General features: G+C 41.7%; 1 protein-coding gene across 1 annotated transcript; it reads right to left on the bottom strand.

Annotated features, from left to right (window-relative positions):
* Positions 1-651: 651 nt before the first annotated feature.
* On the bottom strand, positions 652-25,929 carry LOC132536463 (lysine-specific demethylase 3B-like; the record flags this gene model as incomplete). The annotated part of the gene is made up of 9 exons (XM_060184370.1): positions 652-2,111; positions 5,584-5,718; positions 7,200-7,376; positions 7,953-8,092; positions 10,861-10,980; positions 20,618-20,748; positions 20,862-20,952; positions 21,646-21,817; positions 25,621-25,929. Coding segments are annotated over 9 exons (1,356 nt in total), but the record flags the coding sequence as incomplete, so codon positions are not given.
* Between the last annotated feature and the right edge of the window lie 2,012 nt (positions 25,930-27,941).

Genomic DNA, 27,941 nt, shown 5'->3' with positions numbered 1-27,941 from the left:
CCCCTGCAAGTGGGGAGCCGGGGGCTCGAACGGGGATCCTTCCGCCGGTCCTTGCACTTTGTGCCACCTGTGGTTAACCCGCTGGGCTACTGCCCAACTCCCTGAAGTATTTTTATAAAATAGGTTCTAGAGAAGCAACCTCTGATGACCTATTGCTATTCTTTACAACTTCTTCTCTACAACATTTTTTCAAATTGGAATAGTCTGTTCTCACCTATCAAGTCACTTTACTGCTAGGTAAGCAAAAAATAAATGCCATTTAGATCTTCTCTCACTAACTCTCAGGTGGATCTAGGACTATTTGTTTCCCATGAGGATAGCCAGGACTCGTATTCTGAGGAATCTTACCACTGAGTGCCACACATTAGTGGCCCTTTTCCCCCACCAAGTGTCCTAGGATCCATCTTTTTCACTCCACTCACAGAGCATACACTAACAGAAAACTTGCTTTCTTCCCACTTTCTAACTCATATGGGCCCTCCCCTCTAAACCCTCAAACCATAATGACCACATTGTGCCACTTCTGTCCTTAAAATGAGCACAAATTCATGAAGCAAGAGTAATAATTGGATGTAGCAGTGTAATGAAGATTTACCTCTAACTTGCCCTCAACCAGACTGCTGGCAAAGAAAGAATTTAGTCGACTCCAAATAGATGTTAGATTTTTAATAAGAACATGGAAATCCCAATCAGCCCTTCAACAAAATTAAAATACAGAAAGTGAAATTAAAAGTATTCTACAATAAATGACTTTTATTAAAAAAAAAAAAAAGTAACTGTGAACATATAAACAAGCCTGCAGGGCACTACAGTACAGCTGGAAAGAAGATAGATACATTTCCCAATGTACCTATGGGCCAATAAATTTCATTATTTTCAAATAAATTCTTAATAAAACTCCATTGAGTTGGAAAGTTTTCTTGAAAATATTTCTGGACAAAAAAACCCCAAAACCAAAAAGCCTCATGTAGGAAATCAGACTTTCCTTTGTATTTGGAACTGTAAGAAGAGTCCAAAGGGAACGCTGGTACTAGGTGAAAAACAGTTCCTGGAGTCACCAGTGTGTGTGTGTGTGTGTGTGTGTGTGTGTGTGTTCTCATTCATGTACACACAGCTCAGACATGACAAAGTTTTTTCTCAGATGGCTGTTCCCTCAAGATAGGACTGAGATGGGAGGGGGGAAACTAAAATATCCTAAAAAGCCAATTATTTTAAATTTTGCTTTGGCTAATTTTGTGCTATAACGGGCAGTTGACTTCTAAAAATCATATTTCTTCAAAGAGTTTTATCGAAAGGAAGACTAAATGTAATGTGCCTCTCCTCATAATCCAGGAAAACAACTGTGGTATTTCAAAAATTCTAAAAATATCTACTTTCATGAAATAGTAACTATTTCACTACAAACCTATTTTTCACTAAATACACACATTTCCTAATCCTGGAGCCTCCTGGGAGAAGCAATGGGTTCTCCTTGGGTCAAGACTCCAGTGTTTGTGGAGGGGTGAGGGGAGGTTGTGGGGAATGGATTCACCCCGTCTCCTGGGATGGGCTGTATTGGAGGTCATGTGCAGAGACACTGTCAGGCTTCCACCAGGCATATTTAAGCAATTAGCCCCTATTTGTACCAGTTATGTGATTCCCCCTATCTCCAAGCACATTCCCATTAACTAGGCACAAGAGAAGAAAAGAAAGGTGTGCCTGTGTTCCTGGTTCCACGAATCTCAAATCATGAGAATATGCAGGAATGGCCAGTGATGTTCAGGCATTTATAAAGAGTCCCAGAAGGCCACAGAATGGGAATGTGGCACCCTTGGCTTAAGAGTCTGAAACTGTGTGTGTGAACTGTGCGACTTTCCTGTGTCAACCTTCAGTGTTGAGGCAGCATAGAGAGGAGTGGCTGGAGAGTTTGTAATACTGACCACACTGGCTCCAAGTGAGGGTCTCTGCTCCAGCAGAGAACCCTGCCGTTCCCTGTATGTGTTGTGAGTGAAAGACCTGCTTCACAGGAGAGTTTGGAATTTCTTCCACACCTAAGACCTTGCCAGTTTGGATTCATGAGCCTTGAGGGTGCCAACAGCATCTTTTACTGCATGATAAATGATGTTCTTCACCTGCAGAGAGCAATCAGCACAATTAGTTCACTGCAGCCCCATGCTGTGTTCCACACATCATAATGTATGTTCTACACCATAAGCCATTGGTTATTGAGGAAATCCCTTAACTGAAACTATGGATCCCAAATCAATGCCAGGGAAAATTTCTAAGTCACATAGGATATAGTCTGTATTCAAATTATCATCTATGTATGTACTATGTGCTGGGGACTACTGCTCTATGTGCACTTCCATTTAATCTCTACCATAATCCTATGAGATAGAACCTTTCCTGAGATCCAACAGTAACAAGAATGCCTAAAATAATAGTGGGTATAAAAAGGAACACAGTTTACATGTGAATACAGAGATATAGTAGTGGTCTGGGAGATGGTGCAGTGGGTAATGCACTGGACTCTCAAGCATGAGGTCCCAAGTTCAACACCCAGCAGCACATGTACCAGAGTAAAGTCTGTTTATTTATCTCTCTCTCCCTCCTATCTTTCTTATTAATAAATAAAATTTTAAAAAAGATACAGTAAAAGACATCAAAGTAAAGTGAACAAATTAAGATAGTTTTTAACCAAAACTATGATTTTTTAAAATAATTTTTTTATTATTCTTTATTTATTGATTGGATAGAGACAGTCAGAAATCGAGAGGGAAGGGAGGGATAGAGAGGGTGAGAGACAGAGAGACACCTGCAGCCCTGCTTCACCACTTGTGAAGCTTTCCCCCTACAGGTGGGGTAGGGGGCTTGAACCCAGGTCCTTGCGCGTTGTAACATGTGCATTCAGCCAGGTGCACCACCACCTGGTCCTAAAACTGTGATTTTTAAACTGAAGAGATGGGCACACAAGCCACCTTACTTACTGAGTATCTACTATGTATCACATATTGTTCTAGGGAAAAGGAATGCATGAAACAATAAAAATTCCTGTGGCCTGGCTTGGTGTCTACACCATGCCATTGCTCCTTGTGGCCATTCATTCCCTCCCCCTTCCTTCTCCTTTCTTGACAGAGGGTGAGAGACAGACAGACAGAGGGGAGATACCTTCAAAACTGCCTCACTGCTTGTGAAGCTTTCCCACTGCAGATGGGGACTTGTGGCTCAAGCCTGTGCCCTTTGAGTATGGTAATGTATGTTCTCCAATGGGAGTACCATTGCTTGGCTTCTACATTCTTTTAAAGACTATTTCATTTATTTATATAAATATATTTATATAAATAAATATTTATATAGAGGGTGAGAGAACCAAAGCCATCACCCTGGCACTTGCAATGCCAGAGATTGAACCTAGGCTCTCATGCTTGAGAGTCCAATGCTCTAGCTCTACCTACTGAACCTCTGGCCACAACATTAATTTCTTTTCTTTTTCTTTCTCTCTCTCTCTCTCTCTTTTTTTTTTGCCTCTAGGGTTATTGCTGGGGCTCGGTGCACCACGAATCCTCTGCTCCTGGAGGCTATTCCCCCCCCTCTGCTTTTGTTGCCCTTGTTGTTTTATCGTTGTTGCAGTTATTACTGATGTTGATATTGTTAGATAGGATAGAGAGAGGTGGGGAGCCAGGGGCTTGAAATGGGATCCTTATGCCAGTACTTGTGCTTAGCACCATGTGCGCTTAACCCGAGGTACTACTGACCAAACCCCCAACACTTATTTTCTTTGTATTATTATCTATAATATCAAATTTTCTACTCAGCATAATACTTTATATAAAAACTTCAAGGTTAAGCTGTTCTACAATTTTGAAGGAAAAAAGCATATTAGACGCAGGCTGAAGGTAATTGAATTCACCAGTATCCAAGAAAAATCTCCAACCTCTTCAGTCACTGACCAAAGAAGACATACCCGAGGGAATCGGGGAGGTAGCACAGTGGGTTAAGTGCACATGGTGCCAAGCGCAAGGACCAGCGCTAAGGATCCTGGTTCAAGCCCCCAGCTCCCCACCTGCAGGGGAGTCCCTTCACAGGTGGGTGAAGCAGGTCTGCAGGCGTCTATCTTTCTCTCCCCCTGTCTTCCCCTCCTCTCTCCATTTCTCTCTGTCCTATCTGACAGTGATGACATCAATAACAACAGTAATAACTACAACAACAATAAAAAAACCCAAGTGCAACAAAAGGGAAAATAAATAAATATGTAAACAAAAAAAGAAGACATAGCTGAACCACAGCCATGACAAGAAAAACAAAGGAAGGGAGGGTGGGAGCAAGAGAGAGAGAGAGAGAGAAAAGGAAGGAAGGAAGAAAGAGGGGGCCAGGTGTTAGTGCACTGGGTTAGGTGTACATAGTGTGAAGCGCAGGTACACCACTTTGAGCCCCGGCTCCCCACCTGCAGGGGAGTCACTTCACAAGCGGTGAAGCAGTTCTCCAGGTGTCTTTCTCTCCCTCTCTCTGTCTTCCCCTCCCCTCTCAATTTCAGTAACAGCAGCAACAACAATGAAAAAAAGATTGCCTCCAGGAGCAGTGGATTCCTCTGAGCCCCCATGATAACCCTGGAGGCAAAAAAAAAAAAATATTGGGGGGAGGAGAAAGAAGCAGGGTACAAGTGAGAAGCTGGAAAGTGTTCATGCAGACTGCTGATTCTGCCTGAGGAATTTGCTTCCTTGTTCCGCCCCTTCATTTTTTTGCCTCCAGGGTTATCACTGGGACTGGGTGCCTGCACTAAGAATCCACTGCTCCTGGAGGCTTCCCCCCCTCTTTTGTTGCCCTTGTTCTTTATTGTTGTTGTTGGATCAGACAGAGAGAAATCGAGAGAAGAAGGGAGGGACAGAGAGGGGGGAGAAAGATAGACACCTGCAGACCCGCTTCACCTCCTGTGAAGTGACCTCCCTGTAGGTATGGAGCCGGGGGCTCGAACTGGGATCCTTGGTCCTTGCGCTTCGCACCATGTGTGCTTAACCCAATGCTCCACTGCCCCCCCCCCCAAACTACTAAAGTATCCAAATGTACTAAAAAGAAAATTATGTCCTTAGAGTTCAATCATAAGAGAAAAACCTAATCTGATTAACTAGTTTTGTTTGGTCTACAAAGGGAAGACAATCCTTACCTCTGTGAATATAATTCTTAGGGACACAAACTGCAGCCCTAGTGGGGGGGGCTAAGGAATTGAGCTGGCACTGAAATTTATTTCAAAGCAGCTCTGGGGTAATGCCCCTCCACAGAAACATGTTAGAGCTTTGCCCACATGACTGAGGTTTGTCTGGTAAACTACTACACTAACTCACTGTATTTCCCCCTGGAAAAGAAGACTGTTGCATGGAAATGACTAGGTTAAAGGCAAGTGTTCTCTAACAGCAAACCTGAAGACAATTAAGTTTTAAAATTAAGTATTTCCTGGGGAGAGCACCCCAAAATTCAAAGACAAGTCATCCCTCCTCCATAGCTTTGTCTCCCAGAGAATACCTTCAGGAGGCAGATTGGAGCCTCTTGTGGATGTGGGCAAGTAGGAGATGAAAAGATAAGAGTGGGGACAAAGGAGAAATTATTTACCTGCAGTTTATCCTCATGGTTGGTGTGAGTGTTAGAGAGATGCCTAAATTCCTGGGTCAGGCGGAAACAGTGCTTTACATGTTCCGGAGATACAAAGTCTTCTGCTACTTTTATGCAACTGTATAGATTGTGAACCTGCAAAAGTGGAAAAGAAAAATTTTAGGCTTTAGAGATTCAACAACAGAAGAATCTTCATGATACAGTTTCTAGAAAGTATGAAAACATTATATTTTATTTTTAAAATTCTAAGAAATTTATTATAGAGAAATAGCTCAATTGATAGAGTACTGGCTTTCATGTCTGAGATTTCATGTCTGGCTTGTCTCCTCCTCAACCTCCCCTGTGAAATTTTCTCTCATTCATTTGTAATAAAATAAATCTTAAAAAAAAAAAAAAAACAGTAACAAAGAGCAGCCCAGGAGGTGGTGATGTCACAGGTAAAGCTTTGGATGCAAAAGTATGATGTTCCAAGTTCAATCCTCAACACTGCATGCGCCACAGTGATATTATTGTCCTCTCTCTCTCACACACAAATTTATAATTAAAAATGTCAGCATTTGTAGATAAAACATTCTGAAGAAATAGGGTACAGGGGCTGGATGGTGGTGCACTTGGTTGAGTGTACATGTTACAATGTACAAAGACCTGAGTTTGAGCTCCTGGTCCCCAACTGTAGGGGGTAAGCTTCGTAAGTGGTAAAGCAAGGCTGTTGGTGTTTCTCTGTTTCTCTCCCTCTCTATGTTCCTCCTTCCTTCTCGATTTCTGGCTGTCTCTATCCAATAAATAATTTTAAAAAAGAAAAAGAAATAAGCCCAAAGTATGGGACAGGCTAGAACTTTAATTTTTTCTTTTACAAGGCTTCCTTACCATTAAAAATAATAATAATAATAAATAAGTCCCAGGAAGTAAAGTAGCTAGAGTATTGGACTTACAAGTATAATGTCCCAAGCTCAGTTCCTGGCATCACATGTGCCAGAGGGATATTCTGGTTCTCTTATTCTTCCCTCTTTATCATAAATAAATATGTGATTTGTTGAAAAAAAATGTAATGGACTTTTAAAATTATAAAGAAAACTGTGGTGTACACCTATGTTCATAGCAACACAATTTATAATAGCCAACACCTGGAAGCAATCTAGGTGTCCGACAACAGATGAGTAGCTAAGAAAGTTGTGATATATACACAATGGAATACTACTCAGCTATTAAGAATAAGAATGATGAAGTGAAGTCACCTTCACCTCATCTTGGATAAAGCTTGAAGGAATCATGTTAAGTGAGAGAAGACAGAAGGATGAATATGGGATAGATGATCTCACTCATGGAAAGGAGGTGAGAAATAAGGACAGAAAGGGGAAACTTCACAAAGTAGAACTTGGACTGTTTGGTGGATTGCACCAACGTAAAGAGCTCAGGGTAAGGTGGGGGCAGGGGGAGGGTGCATTTCAGGTTCTGGTGCATCGTGGTGGAGGACCTGGGCTGCGAATCAGAGTTTTGCAGAAAACTGAGAAATTTTACACATGTACCAACAACTGTATTTACTGTAAACCATTAGACCCCCTCCCCCAACAAAACAAAATACAACTTTGGAGGCCAACTTTCAAGTATGAATCTACCTGGTGTGGGGCTCCAGCAGGTATGAAGACGGCATCACCCAGGAACTGCACAATGGCCCAACCCTGCACACCATACTCTTCATAGAGCCGCTTTCGGAGGGTCTGGTCCAGGTACCAACTTTGGTCATGAATTGGGTCATGATCAGGGGGATTCTCTTGGCCTTGTTCTTCTCCAACCTGAAGCCATGAGCAATATCCAAAGATGAAAAAAAATCAGAAAGTGTACACAAAGCATTAATAGTACCAATCCATCTTGCTGCAGCTATGTCCTTAGTGGGCCAAAGTTTTTGCTTTGTTCTTTACAAATTCTCCCTTAACCCCTCTCTTCTATAGAGACACAGAGAAATTGAAAGGCAAGGGGGAGATAGAGTGGCAGAGAGAAAGAGACACTAGCAGCACTGCTTTGCCAATCATAAAGCTTCCCCTTTGCAGGTGGGGAGTGGGGGCTTGTACTTAGGGTCCTAGTACATGGTAATGTGAGCACTCAACCAGCTGGGACCTCTTCCCACCCCACACCTTTCACCAGAGCACCTCAAATCTGGTTACAAGTGAGAAATGCAAGTACTGAGCACTACTGCTATACTAATTCCCCAGCCCTAGCTTCTGCTTTATTCTTTTCAACATCCTTGAGGTGTGGATTCAGACCTTTAGAGTATTTTTCCAGGAGGTAAAAGACCATTAGTGCCAAGAAACTCCAAATGAGAAACCCTAGACAGAGCATTAAAATACTCCCAGGCCTACTTGGGAGCATACCTTTCGGAGAAGTTCCCGAATCTTTTCTGCATCCTTGGCTGCATAGATGTGCCACAAAGCACCAGGCTTCTCTTTCCCATCGTGAATCCTCTGCTTTGTCACCTCATCAGCATCTCCCTCATCAATAGTCTTGAGTACCTCTGAGAAGAGCAAAATGAAACTTTTCAATGTAGCAAACTATTTTAGTATCTGAATAAAACAAAATGGTTAACAATTTCAGCCTTGGGTAGGGGGGAAATAGCATAATGGTAATAAATCAAAACTCTGATTGGGCTAAACTTCCAATACAGAGGATGGGTGACCCTAAGTCTTACTTAGTAGACTCAGTTTGTTTGTTTTTTCTTTTTTTTTTTTTTTGTCTGAGGTACATTTTCCCTCTAAGACACATGTGTGTGTATTTTTATTTTATTAAAGACTTATTTACTTACTAATGAAAGAGATGAGGTGAGAGAACCAGAGCATCACTCTGGCATGTGCGAAGTTCAAACTCTGGCACTTTAAGCTTCAAAGTCTGACACTGTATCCACTGTGTCATTTCTGGGTAGGCATATGCCAGAGTGACACTCTGGTTCTCTCTCCTCTCATATTTCTCACTCAAATTGTGTAGCCAGAAGTTTATTTTAAATTGTAGTTTATTTCCTACTGTAACTAGAAGGATTTTTTTCTGTTTGCTCAAGATCTCATCAAACTCTTAAGATTCTGTGGATTTAACACCATGAAGTATAATTTCTTTGGCAACAGGGTTGGCTTCTAATGCTTCTTTATTATAATCCTTAGAAAGAAAAGATGGGGGCAGGTGGTGGCATACTTGATTGAGCGCACATGTCACAATGTGCAAGGACCCAGGTTGGAGCCTCTGGACCCCACCTGCAGGGTGAAAGCTCTGCAAGTAGTAAAGCAGTGCTGCAGGTGTCTCTCTTTTCTCTCTCCCTACCTTCCCCTACCCGCTTGATTTCTGGCTGTCTCTATCTAATTATAAAAATAATTAAAAAATGGAAAAAAAAAGATAAATGGGACGATCCATAGGTTTTTAGTATCAAAAGCAAATGTATGGCACAAAATGTAATGACATTGATTATGTTTGAATCTTGACATCAGATTATTCAATTTCTTTTGCATTATGTTTTCTTAACTTCCAAAAATGAACATGTCAATTTGACACTCAGAAGGCAGAGAGCACAAAATGCAGCAAAATATTACTTTTTTTCTGAGGGTTGGAGGCTGGTAGGGGAAGACGCACCTCAGCTCTGAAACATTCTCCAGTGTGGTAGTACTCCCCTGTGGTATGCTGGGTGTTTAAACCCAATTTATCACATGGCAAAACAGGCATTCCACTAGGTGAGTTTTACCTGAGAGCTCAGAGCCTCAGGTATGAGAGTCTGTTTGCATAACTATTATTTTAAAATTGATTTAGGGAGTCCAGCTGTAGCGCAGAGGGTTAAGCACACATGGTGTGAAGCACAAGGACAAGCAAGGATCCCAGTTCAAGCCCCGGGCTCCCCACCTGCATAGAAGTCACTTCACAGGGGGTGAAGCAGGTCTGCAGGTGTCTGTCTTTCTCTCCCCCTCTGTATTTCCCTCCTCCATTTCTCTCTGTCCTATCCAACAACAACGACATCAATAGCAACAATAAAAAACAAGGGTAAAAGGGAAAATAAATAAATATTAAAAAATTGTTTTAATGAGAGATTGACTAGAACACTGTTCAGCTGACTTAATAGGGTGCTAGAGACTGAATCTGGGACCTCCAAGCCAGAGGCATTTACTGTGCTCTCTTCTCAACCCAAAGTATCACTTTTTTTTTGCCCTCAGGGTTACTGTTGGGGCTTGGTGCCTGCACCACGAATCCACTCCTCCTGGAGGCCATTTTCTCCCTTTTGTTGCCCTTCTTGTCCATCAGTGGTGTAGTTACTATTATTGTTGTCATTGTTGTTGGATAGGACAGAGAGAAATTGAGAGAGGAAGGGAAGACAGAGGGGGAGAGAAAGATAGACACCTGCAGACCTGCTTTACCTCCTGTGAAGCGACTCCCTTGTAGGCGGGGAGCCGGGGACTTGAACAGGGATCCCTATGCTGGTTCCTGTGCTTTGCGCCATGTGTGTTCAACCCACTGCACTACCACCTGGCCCCCCAAAGTATCACTTTTATACTTCACTTTCATCTAAGTGACCCACCTTTATCCCTAGTCACTCTTGTGATCAGGCTCAATGGAGATTTAAGGAAAAAAAATCACTGGTGCGGGGAGTTGGGCGGTAGTGCAGTGGGTTAAGCACACATGGCGCAAAGCACAAGGACCAGTGTAAGGATCCTGGTTGAAGCCCCCAGCTCCCCACCTGCAGGGGAGTCGCTTCACAAGCAGTGAAGCAGGTTTGCAGGTGTCTGTCTTTCCCTCCTCTCTCCATTTCTGTCCTATCCAAGAATAACATCAATAATAACTACAACAATAAAACAACAAGGGCAACAAAAGGAAATAAATAAATAAATAAATAAATAAGTATTTTTTTTAAAAAAGTCATTGGTGCTCACAGAGGAGAAAGATTCAACTTTACGGCCCCCTTTTGGTTTCAATTATTAACATGAGAATAAAAAGGAGAGAAAGAACCAGAACCTAACACATTCTAGAATATGCGATAGATCAGGGAGAGAACCTGTAAAGCTCTAGCTATAGTGTCACCTCCAGGACTACTAGATATATTGTTTATTTATATACGAGAATGAGAGAGAAGAGGGAAAGGGGGGGTACTAAGTAGGAGAGAGAGAAGTAATTAGAGCATCACTCTGGCATATGTGGTTCTGGGCACTGGACTAGGGACCTCATGCATGAAAATCAAGTGCTCTACCTAGTGCACTACCTCTCAGGCAACCAATTCTACTTCTGAAGCTAAACTTCACCATCTAGAAATCATACCTTCATCATGAGCACCCTCCCCGATAGGGATTCCAACATACACCATCACATTAACTGCATCAGACACATCTAAGTGAAGATTTGTTGTGCCAACTCTTCTGTCTTCTGCTGTAATCAAGCCTAAAGGTAAAAAGATTTGTAAGGTTAAAAGTCAATATTCTGAGAGTCCATATAAACCACTCTTCAAGCAAAAATAGACTCAAAGATGTTCTTAAATAATGAGTGAAGAATACCTGTTTATCAAGAAATTTATTCTATCTCTCATCTAGTATTTAAAATACTATTTATCTATTTATTACTGGATACAGAGAGAAATTGAGAAGTAAAGGGGAGATAGAGAGGAAGAGAGACAGAGAGACACCTACAGTACTGCTTTATCACTTGTGAACCTTTCCCCCTGTAGATGGGGACCAGGTCTTAAACCTTGTGCGCTTAAGCAGGTGCGCCACCACCTGGCCCCTCTTACTGAGTATTTTAAGACTGAGTTATAGTTTGGATAGCATTAGCTTTGGCCAAGGAATTTCAGCAACTCCCTAATGATCACTCTACTCAAATGAAAACATCTCAGGAAATTATTAACTTAGGACTTTATAAAGTAAGTGCTGGTTGGGTAGTATGTTATTTACACTACTGTTAAGTTTCTTTGTTTTTTTTTATATTTATTTATTTTCCCTTTTGTTGCCCTTGTTTTTTATTGTTGTTGTATTTATTATTTGTGTTACTGATGTCATAGTCATTGTTATATAGGGCAGAGAGAAATGAAGAGAGGAGGGGAAGACAGAGAGGAGGACAGAAAAACAGACACCTGCAGACTTGCTTCACCGTCTGTGAAGTGACTCCCTTGTAGGTGAGGAGCCGAGGGCTTGAACTGGGATCCTTATGCTGGTCCTTGCACTTTGTACCATGTGCGCTTAACCTGCTGCGCTACCGCCCAACTCCCACTATTGTTAAGTTTATCAAGTCTCTTAAAAACCAAGAATCAATGGAACTTCTGAGAGAAAACTTTCAATACTGGAGATACACCAGCTTATGGGTGGGATCCACACAGGTGTTATACAAGTCAATATAATAAAAGCAAACATACTCAAAATCATCATTCTGGGAACTTATCACTTCTTTAACATATTATCATCTACCTTTTTGCTGTCAGGGAGTATTTTCCCCCTATTAATTACATGTAGAAATAGAGAGGGACCAGGGCCAGGCAGTGGTGCACCTGGTTAAGCATAAACATTACAGTGCACAAGAACACAGGTGCAAACTCCTGGTCCCCACTTGCTGGGGAAAGTTTCACAATTGGTGCAGCAGGACTGTAAGTGTCTCTCTCTGTCTCTTTCCCTCTCTACCTCCTCCTCTCTTCTTAATTTGTCTCTACCAATAATAAATAAATACAAGACAAAAGGCAATAGGGAGGAACCCACACCTATATACATCTAATTTTTGTCAAGGGGGCCCAAACTATTAAACAGAGAAAGGAAAGTCTCTTCAAAAAATAGTGTTGGAAAAATTGGGTTGAAACGTGCAGAAGAATGAAACTGAACATTTTACCACACAAAAAAGTAAACTCAAGGGGGTCAGGTGGTAGCACAGTGGGTTAAGTACACATGGCGCAAAGCTCAAGGACCAGAGCAAGGATCCTGGTTCCAGCCCCCGGCTCTCCACCTGTAGGGGGGTTGCTTCACAAGTGGCTGAAGCAACTCTGCAAATGTTTATCTTTCTCTCCCCCTCTCTGTCTTCCCCTCCTTTCTCCATTTCTCTCTGTCCTATCTAGCAACAACAGCAATAACAACAATAAAAATAAGAACAACAAGGGCAACAAAATGGGAAAAATGGCCCCCAGGAGCATAATGCAGGCACTGAGCCCCAGCAATAACCCTGGAGGCAAAAAAAAAAAAAAAAGTAAACTCCAAATTGATGAAGGACTTAGATACTATACTTAAGAGGAAAAAATTGGCAGAATTCTTTTCCATCTAAATTTTATAGGCATCTTCAGTGACACAAGTCCAATTGTAACAAAAACAAAAACAAAATTAAACTAATGAAATCATATCAAATTGAAAAGCTTCTGTACAGCAAGAAAGTCACCGAACAAACAGACTCCTTACAGAATGAGAGAAGATCTTTACATTGCATACATCAGACAAAAGGCTAATAACCAAAATATATAAAGAGCTCATCAAACGCAGCAACAAAAAAACAAATGGACCCCATCCAAAAATGGGAAGATATATGAACAGAATATTCACTTTGTTATCAAAAAGGCCAACAGATATTGGTCCAACATCAGTGGGGAGCAGTCTGGAGAACTCACAGAAGGCTAGAAATGGACCTACTCTACAACCCAGCAATTCCTCTCCTAGGTATATATCCTAAAGAATCAAGCACACCATCCAAAAAGATCTGTGTACACCTATGTTCATAGGAGCACAATTTGTAATACTCCACAACAGATGAGTAGCTAAGAAAGTTGTGATATATACACAATGGAACACTGTCAGGCATTAAGCCAGCTCCCCCAGCATTCCTGGTACTATGGCCTATTTACATAATCATTGGTTTGCCTGAAAGATTCCCCACCCATTCCATTCTTTTGATCTATCTTTAAGACCCTCCCTGCCTGCAGGATAATATTAACCCTACCAGTTAAAACCCTCATAACAGTTGCTAAGGAAGTTTCTACCTTCCCAGCCACTTTTGCCTTTCTCCACCCCCTTTCCTAGCCATTTCTGTTTCTGACTTGCCACTTCCGGTTCTATCCTATAAAAGCATTGTCTCTCTGATCAATAGAGACATTGCATTACCACTCCGCCACGAGTTTAAGACTCTCTCTCCTGAGTCACTGAGTGAGTAACAGCCCAGGCTGGTGCCGGTCGAGTTCTCTCCAACACAGAGAGCACGCGCCCAGGAAGAGGCACCCCCACGCTAGCCCAGCAGAACACTACTCAGCTGTTAAGAATAAGAATGATGAAGTCGACTTCCGGAGGCGGAGCTACGAGCAGATCGCTTTCTCTCCTCTCCTCTCCTCTCCTCTCCTCTCCTCCCCTCCCCTCCCCTCCCCTCCCCTCCCCTCCCCTCCCCTCCCCTCTCCTTTCCCGGATCAACTAGGAATACCAAAGGAGACCACCCGGACCGAAACAAGACAGGACTAGAATGACCACAGGAACCCAGTAAATCACCCGTGAGTACAAACACGCGTGGCTGGTGACAGACAGGAGAGAGGGGCCTAAGGAGAGATTAAGTGACTGCTAACAGTTCAACAGTTTATCAGTGGAGACACCACCTCCAGTCTGCTCCACAACAAGGGGACAGCTGAAGGGAAGAAAGGACTCCCCAGAGACTCACCAAGTGCAACTCTGAGTCTCCATTGCTACTACCCTCAGAATCTGGAGCAGCAACAGGGAGGGACACCAGGGGACAGAGATCTAACCGGGGAAACTCAGGAGAAGACCTATACCTCAGTGGCATAGCTGAGGGGCTGTGAAAGTCTCTTTGCATAACCAATGGATTATCTCTGCCACACCCTCCTTTATCTCTTGGTCAGGAGTCAGTGATTAAGCTAAGAAGCCTATTGATAGTTTAAAAGCTCTCAGGCTCCCATAGCCTACAGGGAAGAAAAAAAAAAAAAAAGAGGCTTTTACACCACTGAGCTCCAACTCAGGGATTGAAAAAACTGTTAACTCCCACCACGGTAAACCCTTTAATTAAATTACTTGGACACAAGTCAATCCAGGCAATAGTGATCAATAATTTGAAAAGTACTGATAAAGGGAACTCATAACATAATATATAAAATGGTTAAAACAACAAGAAAAAATATTGGAGATTCGAACCAGGACAAGAGTCCAGCTAAAAGTCCTCCAGAGGGTGAAGCACAAAACAACGAGTTCAACATCCAAACATTAGCTAAGGAAATAATAACAGGAGTGAGTAAAGAATTTGAAAAAAAATTGTAATCAGAAATGCAGGAACAACAAATGAGAATATGGAAGAAAATTCTAATTATCTCATGGTTATTAGAGAGCTGAAAGCTGAAATCGCTGAGCTAAGAAGGCAACTAGCTGAACAAGCTAAAACAGTATCAGAGCAGGGCAACAAAATAGATGAACTCCAGAAAGCAGTAGAGGGCAGAGAGAATAGAATCTATGAGGCTGAAGACAGAATTAGCAAGATTGAGGATGAATTAGAGACAACTAAAAAAGAAGTAAGAGATCTCAAAAAGAGATTAAGAGATGCTGAAAACAACAACAGAGTCCTATGGGATGACTTCAAAAGAAACAATATACGCATTATTGGCTTACCAGAGGAAGAAAGAGAAGGAGAGGAAGAAAGCATTCTCCAGGCCATAATAGCTGAAAATTTCTCTAGTCTAGACAACACCAAAGACATAAAGATTCAAGAAGCCCAGAGGGTCCCAAACAGAATTAACCCAGACCTAAAGACACCAAGACATGTCATACTTAGAATGGAAAGGAATAAGGACAAAGAAAGGATCCTCAAGGCTGCAAGAGAAAAACAAAGAGTCACCTACAAAGGAAAACCCATAAGATTAGCAGCAGACTTACAAACATACAAACACTACAGGCCAGAAGAGAATGGCAAGATATCTATCGAGTGCTCAATGAGAAAGGCTTTCAGCCAAGAATACTATATCCTGCTAGACTGTCATTCAGACTAGATGGAAGCATCAAAACCTTCTCAGACAAGCAACAGTTGATGGAAGCAACCATCACCAAGCTTGCCCTGAAAGAAGTTCTGAAAGGTCTCCTATAAACAACCAGACCACCACAAATAGGACATATATCAAAACACTCTAAAACTCTACAAGAATGGCGTTAAAATATCTTCAATCTTTGATATCAATAAATGTCAATGGCCTGAATTCAACTGTTAAAAGACACAGAGTAGGAAGATGGATCAGAAAACACAACCCAACAATATGTTGTCTACAGGAAACTCACCTAACTCAACAAGACAAACACAGACTTAAAGTGAAAGGATGGAAAACTATCATACAAGCCAATGGCCCACAAAAAAGGGCAGGAACAGCTATTCTCATATCTGACATGATAGACTTTAAAATAGATAAGATTAAAAGAGATAGGAATGGACACTACTTAATGCTCAGAGGATCAGTCAATCAAGAGGACTTAACAATTATTAATATCTATGCACCCAATGAGAAGCCATCTAAATACATCAAACTTCTACTGAAAGCAATATATTAACAGTAACACAATCATAGTAGGGGACTTCAACACCCCACTATCTCAACTTGATAGATCATCAGGAAGAAAATCAATAAAGACATAAGGGAGCTAAATGAGGAGATAGATAAACTAGAACTATTGGACATTTTCAGAGTCATTCATCCCAAGAAACTGGAATATACATTTTACTCAAATCCACATTCTCAAGGATAGACCGACCATATGTTAGGCCACAAAGACAGCATCAGCAAATTCAAGAGCACTGAAATCATCCCAAGCATCTTCTCAGACCACAGTGGAATTAAACTAACACTTAACAATCAACAAAAGATTAGTAACAGTGCCAAAATGTGGAAGCTCAACAGTACACTTCTTAACAACTTCTGGGTCAAAGAGGAAATCAAGGAAGAAATCAAAATGTTTCGAGAGTTCAATGAAAATGAAGACACAAGCTATCAAAATATTTGGGACACAGCTAAAGCAGTCCTAAGAGGGAAGTTCATAGCTATACAAGCACACATTAGGAAACAAGAAAAGGCACAAATAAACAGCCTGATTGCACATCTTAAAGACCTAGAAGAAGAACAACAAATGAATCCTAAAGCAACCAGAAGGACAGAAATCACTAAAGTTAGGGCAGAAATAAATAACATTGAGAATAGGAAAACCATACAAAAGATCAACAAAAGTAAATGTTGGTTCTTCGAAAGAGTAAACAAAATCGACAAACCTTTAGCCAGACTCACAAAACAAAAAAGGGAGAAGACCCAAATAAATCGGATAGTAAATGAAAGAGGAGATATCACAACAGACACTGCAGAAATTCAACATATCATGCGAGGCTTCTATGAACAACTATATGCCACCAAGCTAGAGAACCTGGAAGAAATGGACGATTTCCTAGATACCTACCAACTTCCAAAACTAAGTCAAGAGGAAGTGGATAACATGAACAGGCCCATCACAGCTAATGAAATTGAAACAGTTATCAAAAATCTTCCCAAAAATAAAAGTCCTGGACCAGATGGTTTTACAAATGAATTCTACAAAACTTTCAAAGAAGAATACCTCTACTTTTAAAAGTCTTCCAGAAGATTGAAGACACTGGAATACTCCCTGCCAGCTTCTATGAAGCCAACATCACCCTGATACCAAAAGCAGACAGGGACACAACCAAAAAAAGAAAACTACAGACCAATATCTCTGATGAACATAGATGCAAAAATATTGAACAAAAATTCTAGCCAACCGGATACAACAGTATATCAAAAAGATTGTTCATCATGACCAAGTGGGGTTTATCCCAGGCATGCAAGGTTGGTTTAATATACGTAAATCAGTCAATGTGATCCACCACATCAACAAAAGCAAGACCAAAAACCACATGGTCATATCAATAGATGCAGAGAAAGCCTTTGACAAAATACAACATCCCTTTATGATCAAAACACTACAAAAAATGGGAATAGATGGAAAATTCCTGAAGATAGTGGAGTCTATATATAACAAACCTACAGCCAACATCATACTCAATGGTGAAAAACTGGAAGCATTTCCCCTCAGATCAGGTACTAGACAGGGCTGCCCACTATCACCATTACTATTCAACATAGTGTTGGAAGTTCTTGCCATAGCAATCAGGCAGGAGCAAGGAATTAAAGGGATATAGATTGGAAGAGAAGAAGTCAAACTCTCCTTATTTGCAGATGACATGATAGTATACATGGAAACACCTAAGGAATCCAGCAAGAAGCTTTTGGAAATCATCAGGCAATACAGTAAGGTGTCAGGCTATAAAATTAACATTCAAAAGTTAGTGGCATTCCTCTATGCAAACACTAAGTTAGAAGAAATTGAAATCCAGAAATCAGTTCCTTTTTCTATAGCAACAAAAACAATAAAATATCTAGGAGTAAACCTAACCAAAGAAGTGAAAGACTTGTATACTGAAAATTATGAGTCACTACTCAAAGAAATTGAAAAAGACACAAAGAAGTGGAAAGATATTCCATGTTCATGGGCTGGAAGAATTAACATCATCAAAATGAATATATTACCCAGAGCCATCTACAAATTTAATGCTATCCCCATCAAGATCCCAAGCACATTTTTTAGGAGAATAGAACAAATGCTACAAATGTTTATCTGGAACCAGAAAAGACCTAGAATTGCCAAAACAATCTTGAGAAAAAAGAACAGAACCGGAGGCATCACACTCCCAGATCTCAAACTGTATTATAGGGCCATTGTCATCAAAACTGCTTGGTACTGGAACATGAACAGACACACTGACCAGTGGAATAGAATTGAGAACCCAGAAATGAGGCCCCACACCTATGGACATCTAATCTTTGACAAAGGGGCCCAGACTATTACATGGGGAAAGCAGAGTCTCTTCAACAAATGGTGTTGGAAACAATGGGTTGAAACATGCAGAAGAATGAAACTGAATCACTGTATTTCACTAAATACAAAAGTAAATTCCAAGTGGATCAAGGACTTGGATGTTAGACCAGAAACTATCAGATACTTAGAGGAAAATATTGGCAGAACTTTTTTCTGCATAAATTTTAAAGACATTTTCAATGAAACAAATCCAATTACAAGAAGACTAAGGCAAGTATAAACCTATGGGACTACATCAAATTAAAAAGCTTCTTCACAGCAAAAGAAACCACTACCCAAACCAAGAGACCCCTCACAGAACGGGAGAAGATCTTTACATGCCATACATCAGATAAGAGTTTAATAACCAACATATATAAAGAGCTTGCCAGACTCAACAACAAGACAACAAATAACCCCATCCAAAAATGGGGGGAGGACATGGACTGAATATTCACCACAGAAGAGATCCAAAAGGCCGAGAAACACATGAAAAAATGCTCCAAGTCTCTGATTGTCAGAGAAATGCAAATCAAGACAACAATGAGATATCACTTCACTCCTGTGAGAATGTCATACATCAGAAAAGGTAACAGCAGCAAATGCTGGAGAGGGTGTGGGGTCAAAGGAACCCTACTGCACTGCTGGTGGGAATGTAAAATTCTCCAACCTCTGTGGAGAACAGTCTGGAGAACTCTCAGAAGGCTAGAAATGGACCTACCCTATGACCCTGCAATTCCCCTCCTGGGGATATATCCTAAGGAACCCAACACATCCATCCAAAAAGATCTGTGTACACATATGTTCTTGGCGGCACAATTTGTAATAGCCAAAACCTGGAAGCAACCCAGGTGTCCAACAACAGATGAGTGGCTGAGCAAGTTGTGGTCTATATACACAATGGAATACTACTCAGCTGTAAAAAATGGTGACTTCACCGTTTTCAGCCGATCTTGGACGGACCTTAAAAAAATCATGTTGAGTGAAATAAGTCAGAAACAGAAGGATGAATATGGGATGATCTCACTCTCAGGCCGAAGTTGAAAAACAAGATTAGAAAAGAAAACACAAGTCGAACCTGAAATGGAATTGGAGTATTACACCAATGTAAAAGACTCTGGGGTGGGTGGGTAGGTGGGGAGAATACAGGTCCATGAAAGATGATGAATGACATAGTGGGGGTTGTACTGTTAAATGGGAATCTGGGGAATGTTATGCATGTACAAACTATTGTATTTATTGTTGAATGTAAAACATTAATTCCCCAATAAAGAAATAAATTATTAAAAAAAAAAACAAGGGCAACAAAAAGGGAATAAATAAATAAATATTTAAATAATAAAAAAAAAATAATAAAATAAGTAAATAATAGTGCAGGTTGTACTGTTATGTGAAAAACTAAAAAATGGTATGCATATACAAACTACTGTATTTACTGTTGACTATAAAACATTAATCCCCCAATAAAGAAAATTTTTAAAATTAAAAAAGAATGATGAAGTCACCTTCACCTCATCTTGGATAAAGCTTAAAGGAATCATATTAAGTGAGAGAAGACAGAAAGAAGGATGAATATGGGATAGATGATCTCACTCAAGGAAAAGAGGTGAGAAATAAGGACAGAAAGGGGAAACTTCACAAAGTAGAACTTGGACTGTTTGGTGGATTGCACCAAAGTAAAGAGCTCAGGGTAAGGTGAGGGCAGGGGGAGGGTGCATTTCAGGTTCTGGTGCATCGTGGTGGAGGACCTGGGCTGCGAATCAGAGTTTTGCAGAAAACTGAGAAATCTTACACATGTACCAACAACTATATTTACTGTAACCCAGTAATCCCAATTATAAACAAAAAACAGAAATGGAGGGAGGGAGAGAGAGGAAGAGAGAAAAGGAGGAAACACTAGAGTTTTACCCTACTACTTGTGAAGCTTCTTCTTGTACATGGTGCTGGAAGTTCAAATCCAGGTTCTCTATCAGGTGAACTATCCTCTGGGCCCTTCTCTTCCCCTTCCCCTCTTTCTGATTTAACACTGGTTTACAGTAAGATTTTAGGGCTACAATTTCATACCTATATATCATCTTTGCACATGACCTTGATTACAAATCTCTGTATATAAGAAATATGGACAATAAACATACAGAAGAGGCACTTATGGCCTTTCCTCATACCATAGGCATTGTACATCTTGGGGCCCAAATCAGGCCTTACAAAGTAGCTGGGTAGCCTAGAGGCCAAATTGAGCCTGCCATCTCTTTTGGTATATTCTGGTAGTGGAAGGTTCTCCATTAGATCTTCAAACCTACAAAAGGGAAGGAGTGATGAAGAAAAAAGCAACAAGGTCAAGTTCATTTTTCTGTGATTGCTTAAGAAAAAGCATAAGTCTCTGAAGATGACCCACTGCAGTTCACTAACCTTGTTGGCATCATGTCCCGGAAGTCTTCCCCAGGAGGCCAGTCCTTAAGCTTGAGCACCATCGGTTGCCCATCTTCTGACCTTAATCGCTCTGAAAGACAGAAAGTGCACTCACAAACAGCTGCTAGACTGACCACTGCCAACTTTGCAGTGATTAGGAGTTTCAGAAAACTGAGCTTTTATTTTCAGACTTGCAAACCCCCATAATGAACTAAGTGGAATCTGTTTTTCTCACCCCGTTTTAGTACTTGTAATATTCTTCCATCTCACAGGGATTCTATCCCCCTTCTTCTGAATGAAATCCTTTGGGGACATTATGGTCACACCCTGTCATGCCATGAGAGTCATATGATTGCCAGTGAGCTACATGGATGACCAGAACATAATGTTCTTCCACTAACACGAGAGATAATTTACTAGCTATATAAATGCTATTTCTTTTTTTAAAATGTTTATTTATTTATTCTCTTTTGTTGCCCTTGTTGTTTTATTGTTGTAGTTATTATTGTTGTTGTTATTGATGATGTTGTTGTTGGATAGGACAGAGAGAAATGGAGAGAGGAGGGGAAGACAGAGGGGGAGAGAAAGACAGACACCTGCAGATCTGCTTCACCGCCTGTGAAGCAACCCCCTACAGGTGGGGAGCCGGGGGCTTGAACAGGGATCCTTAGGCCGGTCCTTGCACTTTGCGCCACGTGCGCTTAACCTGCTGCGCTACCACCCGACTCCCTATAAATGCTACTTCTCAGGCTGCTATTATTGAACTAGATGTCCAGCTACTTACTGCATATGATCTCAAAGCCATCCCAGAAATCCCGAACTTTCACATCAGAAATTATAGCACAGTTCCTGCAGTTCACCAAATCCACATCCTGGTCTCCAAATTCCTGGCTAAAGGCTTCTGGCTTCCAGAGTTCAGATTTGAGTTTTTTATGTACCCCTGAAACCAGCACTGGCTGTGGAAACAAAAATATCCTGATGAGCGTCAACTTGCAAATTCATTTAACTCAGAATTAAGGGACAAATAGGAGATGGCCTCTTCTAGTGATTTAATGATTGACAAGACTGTGATGTAAGAGGGGTACAATTCCATACAATTTTTACAACCTGAGTTCTATGTCCCCTCCCCTCCATTGGAAGTTTCTCTATCCCTCTAGGAGCATGGACCAAAGATCCTCCCACCTCTAGGAGGTTATGTCTGGGGCTCAGTGCCTGCACTACAAATCCACTCCTCCTGGAGGCCATTTTTTCCCATTTTTGTTGCACTTCTTGTTGTTGTTGTTGGATAGGACAGAGAGAATCAAGAGAGGAGGAGAGGACAGAGATGGGGAGAAAAAGACACCTGCAGAACTGCTTCACCACCTGTGAAGTGACACCCCTGCAGGTGGGGAGCTGGGGGCCTCAAACCGGGATCCTTACACCAGTCCTTGTGCTTTGCACCATGTGCATTTAACCTGGTCCACTACCACCCAGCCCCCTGGACCAAAGACCTTTATGGAGAGTAGAAGCTGGAAAGTCTGGCTTCTCCACTGGACATGGGTATTGAGAGGTCAATCCATACCCCTAACCTATTTCTACTTTTCCTTATTGGGGTAGATGACCTCTTCTCCGTGATGGCTTATTATTCATTAATAATCTATGAATATCATTATGTCAGCTAAAACAGATGGAAATATTTCTATCCTATTACTATACTTTATTTATTTACTTATTTGCCTCCAGGGTTATCACCTGGACTCAGTGCCTGCACTATGACTCCACTGCTTCTGAAGGCCATTTTTCACATTTTGTTGTCCTTGTTGTAGTTGTTATTGTTATTGTTGCCATAGCTATTGTTGCTGTTGGATAGGACAGATAGAAATAAAGAGAGGAGGGAAAGACAGAGAGGGGGAGAGAAAGACAGAAACCTGCAAACTTGCTTCACCACTTGCAAAGGGATCCCCTGCAGGTGGGGAACTGGGGGCTCCTTACGCTGGTCCCTGCACTTTGCACCATGTGCGCTTAACCCATTGCGCTACCACCCAGCCTGTTCAATTACTATATTTTACTCTTACCCTGAGGCATGAAAAAGAAGTCTTTTTAAAAAAATATTTTATTTATTTAATTTTGAGAGAGATGCAGAGAGAGAGAGAGAAACACCAGAGCACTGCCCAGCTCTGGCTTCTGGTGGCACGGGGATTGAACCTGGGACTTCTGAGCCTCAGGCATGAGAGTCTCTTACATAACCATTATGCTATCTACCCCTGCCAAGAAGTCATTTCTTTGCACGTCCCTCAATCACTCCAAAGCTAACCTTGTCAGACAAAGTAAGGACTGAAAAAGCTGAATAAGGGCAAGAGACTGGTATACTTTAATGATGACTCTTTAGTAACTACCAGGTCAACCCATCACCTGGGGTCCTAGTCAGGGAATCCTGGGATTCCCACACAGATATGAGCCTAGACCTCTAACAGATCCCTCTCACTACTATCACTGGTCATCTCCATCAGGAACAACATAATGGACCCCTCTGTGGGCCCCTATCAGACCTGGCCCTCAATGTTAATCACCAATGGAGGGAATGTTCCATTCTCCAAAGGGAGGTTGGATAGCATACTCTAACTACCACTCGAGGAAGATGGGTCCTGAAATTGGCGCAGCCTGGAATGTTCCTAGCCATGACCACAGAATATGAGCTCATACCTACAGGGATGCAGATGTTACATATGCACCTGTGCTGAACATGGGCCCCAGATCAGATCGATGGGGTTTACAGTTAACAATATTCACATACTTTTCCCATATTTGGGAGCTACTCTCTTCCCTGATCCAGCTTTCTAGTCCTTTTTCCAACTATGATACCATCCCCCCAGACAATAGCTTAGGTCACCTGCACATTAGATGTCAGGCACAGGCAAAAACTAGTGAGTCATGGGCCCCTTGGGATATACCTAAGATAGAGCTACTAGTTATTTCCAAAATGGAGACCCCAAATCTCCACCTGCAATATTCTTGCCTTTAGGTTCATGATTAGTCAATGATTTGTTCGGCTTTCTACCTTAAATCTTTTTCAGCCACTAGGTTCCAGATGCTACCATGATGCCAACCGGACTTCCCAGGGCAGATGACCCAACCATGTGTCCTGGAGCCTTGCCTCCCCAGAGCCCTGCCCCATTAGGGCTCACCACCTCTCCAGATTCAAAGGAGGTCTCAAAACTTTACATCAGGCTCAACCTGACGCTGTTGACTGGCTACGGAAGAAGGGCAAACGCTAGAAGAAGAAGGGGGAGAGAGAGAGAGACAGGCTGGGAGTATGGATTGACCTGTAAATGCCCATGTTCAGCAAAGAAGCAATTACAGAAGCCAGACCTTCCACTTTGTGCACCCCATAATGACCCTAGGTCCATGCTCCCAGAATAAAATAAAAAATAATAAAGAATAGGGAAGTTAATAGGGGAGGGAATGGGATATGGAGTTCCGGTGGTGGGAACTGTGTGGAATTGTACCTCTCTTGTCCTATGGTCTTGTCAGTGTTTCCATTTTATAAAGAAAAACTTAAAAAAAAACAAAAACATTTCTATTGTACTAGAATCTACCATTATTTTGAGGTGAGAGGACAAAAAGCTAACAAATACACCTTGAGACTACCTCCTGACAATGAGAATGAAAAACTATACAATTTCATCATCTCATTCCTCACGTATTTGCTAAAGGATGAAAATCAGTGAGTATTATCACAATATCACACAAACTTGTGTGACCCTGAAACATCTACTTAGGAAAGTACCACATACTTCTACCCACCTTTGCTTCACTCATACCACATTTAAGGATTTCTTCTAGAGGTGTCACTGATGCCAAATCATCACTGAACAGGAATTTTAACTGCGTTTTCACACACTCTCAGACACACACACACACACACACACACACACACACACACACATCTTAGAAATCAGAGAATTTACAAAATGCATTTTTAATAATCTTCTGATTTTTTGTTGTTGCCAGAGTTCTACTATCCTGGGCCAACTTTTTTTTAAACAGAAAGACACAGAGAGAGGCACAGGGAGAGAAGAAAAAATACCATATACATGACAAAGTAGGTGCACTATCCAGGTAAGGTATTTTGCTGACATAAAAAACCTAAGAGGGGAGTTGAGCAGTAGAGCAACAGGTTAAGCGCACGTGGCGCTAAATGCACAGACTAGCGTAAGGATCCCGGTTCAAGCCCCTGGCTCCCCACCTGCAGGGGGTTCGCCTCACAGGCAGTGAAGCAGGTCTGCAGGTGTCTTTCCTCCTCTCTGTCTTCCCCTCCTCTCTCCATTTTCTCTCTGTCCTAACAATGACGACATCAATAACAACAACAATAAAAAAGGGGGGGGCAACAAAAGAGGGGGAAAAGCCCAAGAAGGGGCTGGGTAGTGATGCACGTGATTATATAATGTGCAAGGACTAAGCTTCAAGTCCCGTCCCCACCTGCAGAGGAAAGCTTCGCAAGTGGTGAAGCGGCACTGCAAGAGTCTCCCTTCCCACACTATTTCCCCTTCCCTTTCAATTTGTCTCTATCCAATACATATAAAATAAATAAATAAATAAAATGAAACAAACACCTCAAGAAAAGTTGAAGGAGCAAAAAAATGTCTATAGCAAACTTACTATGTCTAAGTCTTGGTGACTAAAGACCTCCCAGACAGAATTTCAACTATCCTGGTAACTGTGCTGGCCATCAAGAAAGATGACCCCCATTGAGTTCTGGGAATCGATTATTCTTGCTTACCTGGCCTTGCTTCCAACACTCCCGGAAGATCTTCCAATTATTTTTGTTGCTGGGGTCATGGAGACATAGGAGTCTTCCATCACAGAGCCAGGAGTGAGAGGTATGGGGATCTAGCACATTTAACCCCATTACCATCTCTTTCACTTCCTTTTGGGTATCAGTCAAGTTACAGGTCCGCTTTGCAGCATCTGAAGTTTTTTTATTTTCCACCACGGAGGCAATGATGTGGTCAAGGAAGTTGGGTAGGCTGGCCTTGTTTTTTATTCCCTGCCAGACACAAATTTGATAGGCAAGTTTGACTGAGGCATCCTAACAAGAGTATTTAAAACCCTGTCTTACAGTGGTAGTTATAAGGAGTTCTGATTTACTCGATTATGTTTCATAAAGATTACTGAAAGGTCCAAACTGCCCCTGCGGCTCCAGACAGATATGACCCACATAGTCAACGACTGCCACCTCTCCAGATTCAAAGGAGGTCTCGAAACTTTACATCAGGCTCAACCTGACGCTGTTGACTGGCTACGGAAGAAGGGCAAACGCTAGAAGAAGAACTGAAAGGTCTTGTAATTGAAAAGCAAGCTATGAATCAGTATCTTTTTGTTGTTGTTGTTGTTGTTGTTGTTACCAGGACATCACAGGATGATTTTTACAGAGACAGAGAGAGAAAGGGTAAAACACATAACACCAAAAAACTTTTCCTCAGTGCAGTGGGAGTTGGGCTCACCTGAGTCATATGCATGACAAAGCAGGCACCCTTCCAGGAAAGCTATCCTGCTGCACCTCAAATTCTTAAAAAATGAGAGAGAATTCAGAAAGAAATGTGGCCTATCCAGGGACTCACTCTAGATTGTCCTTTGGTTTTTTTCTCATACAGTATCTATTCTGACAGAGAGTAAATTTTAACTTGACAAAAGCTTCCCCTTTAATATACTGACTGCAACTTAATTCTTAGTAACACTTACTTCAAGCTCAAGTAAAATTTACTTTTTTTTTTTTTTGCCTCCAGGGCTATTGCTGGGGATTGGTGCCTGTACCACGAATCTACTGCTTCTGGAGACTGTTTTTTCCCCTTTTGTTGCCCTTGTTATTTTATCATTGTTGTGAAAAAGAGACACCTGCAGACCTGCTTCACCGCCTGTGAAACGACTCCCCTGCAGCTGGGGAGCTGGGGGCTTGAACCGGGGTCCTTACACCGGTCCTTGCACTTTGTGCCACATGCACTTAACCCACTACGCTACCACCCGACTCCCAATTTACTTCTTTTTTAACCAGAGAACCGATCAATCCTGGTTTATGGTGGTGTGTGGGGGATTGAACCTAGGACTTTGGAGCCTCAGGCATGAGAGTCTGTTTGCATAACCATTATGCAAACAGACTCTGCCTGATAAACCACATTTGTACTAAGGACCATTTCTTTCCTAGTGGTGAGAGACTACCATATTCAGTCCATTAAATTTCAGCTATTAAATATAAAACAGAATGAGAAACATGTTTCTGTATTTGTTTGATATGATCTCCAAGGTGTGTGTATATATATAATGTTTAGAACATCTGACTATCAAAAAAAAAGAAAAATTATATACAATTATATGATGAACGTTCATGAAACAACCACAGATGGAGGTTGGGATACAGGTGACTGTGAGACAATAGCAGGAAGGAAACCCCTCCCCCCTTTTTAATTTTTTTTAAATTTCCTTTTTGTTTTTTTTATTGTTGTAGTTATTACTGTCGTTGTTGGATAGGACAGAGAGAAATGGAGAGAGGAGGGGAAGACAGACGCGGGAGAGGAAGACAGACACCTGCAGACCTGCTTCACCGCTTGTGAAGCGACTCCCCTGCAGGTGGGGAACCAGGGACTCAAACTGGGATCCTTAGGCCGGTCCTTGTGCTTCGCGCCACTTGCGCTTAACCCACTGCGTTACTGCTCAACTCCCCCACCTCCCTTTAAACACAGCATCATTGGGGCAGGGAGATAACATAGAGGTTATGCAAAAGATTTTCATCCCTGAGGCTCTGATGTCCCAGGTTCAAACCCCTGCACCACCATAAGCCAGAGATGAATAGTGCTCTGGTTTAAAAAAAAAAAGTAAGAAAAAAAATAGAAATAAAAAAGTAAACCTGGTGTGAAGCCTCAGAAATGGCCAAAACAAACAAACAGGGTGAGGGTAGATAGGATAATAAAAATGCAGAGACTCTCATGCCTGAGGCTCCAAAGTCCCAGATTCAATCTCCCCACCAGCATAAGCCAGAGCTGAGCAGTGCTCTGGTTAAAAAGAGCTACACCTGCAGCTCTCCTTCACACTTGTGAAGCATTCCCC

Source organism: Erinaceus europaeus, unplaced genomic scaffold (genome assembly GCF_950295315.1).
Source record: "Erinaceus europaeus unplaced genomic scaffold, mEriEur2.1 scaffold_479, whole genome shotgun sequence".
In the NCBI taxonomy this organism is placed as follows: domain Eukaryota; kingdom Metazoa; phylum Chordata; class Mammalia; order Eulipotyphla; family Erinaceidae; genus Erinaceus; species Erinaceus europaeus.
This window is presented reverse-complemented; position numbering and strand designations above follow the sequence as displayed.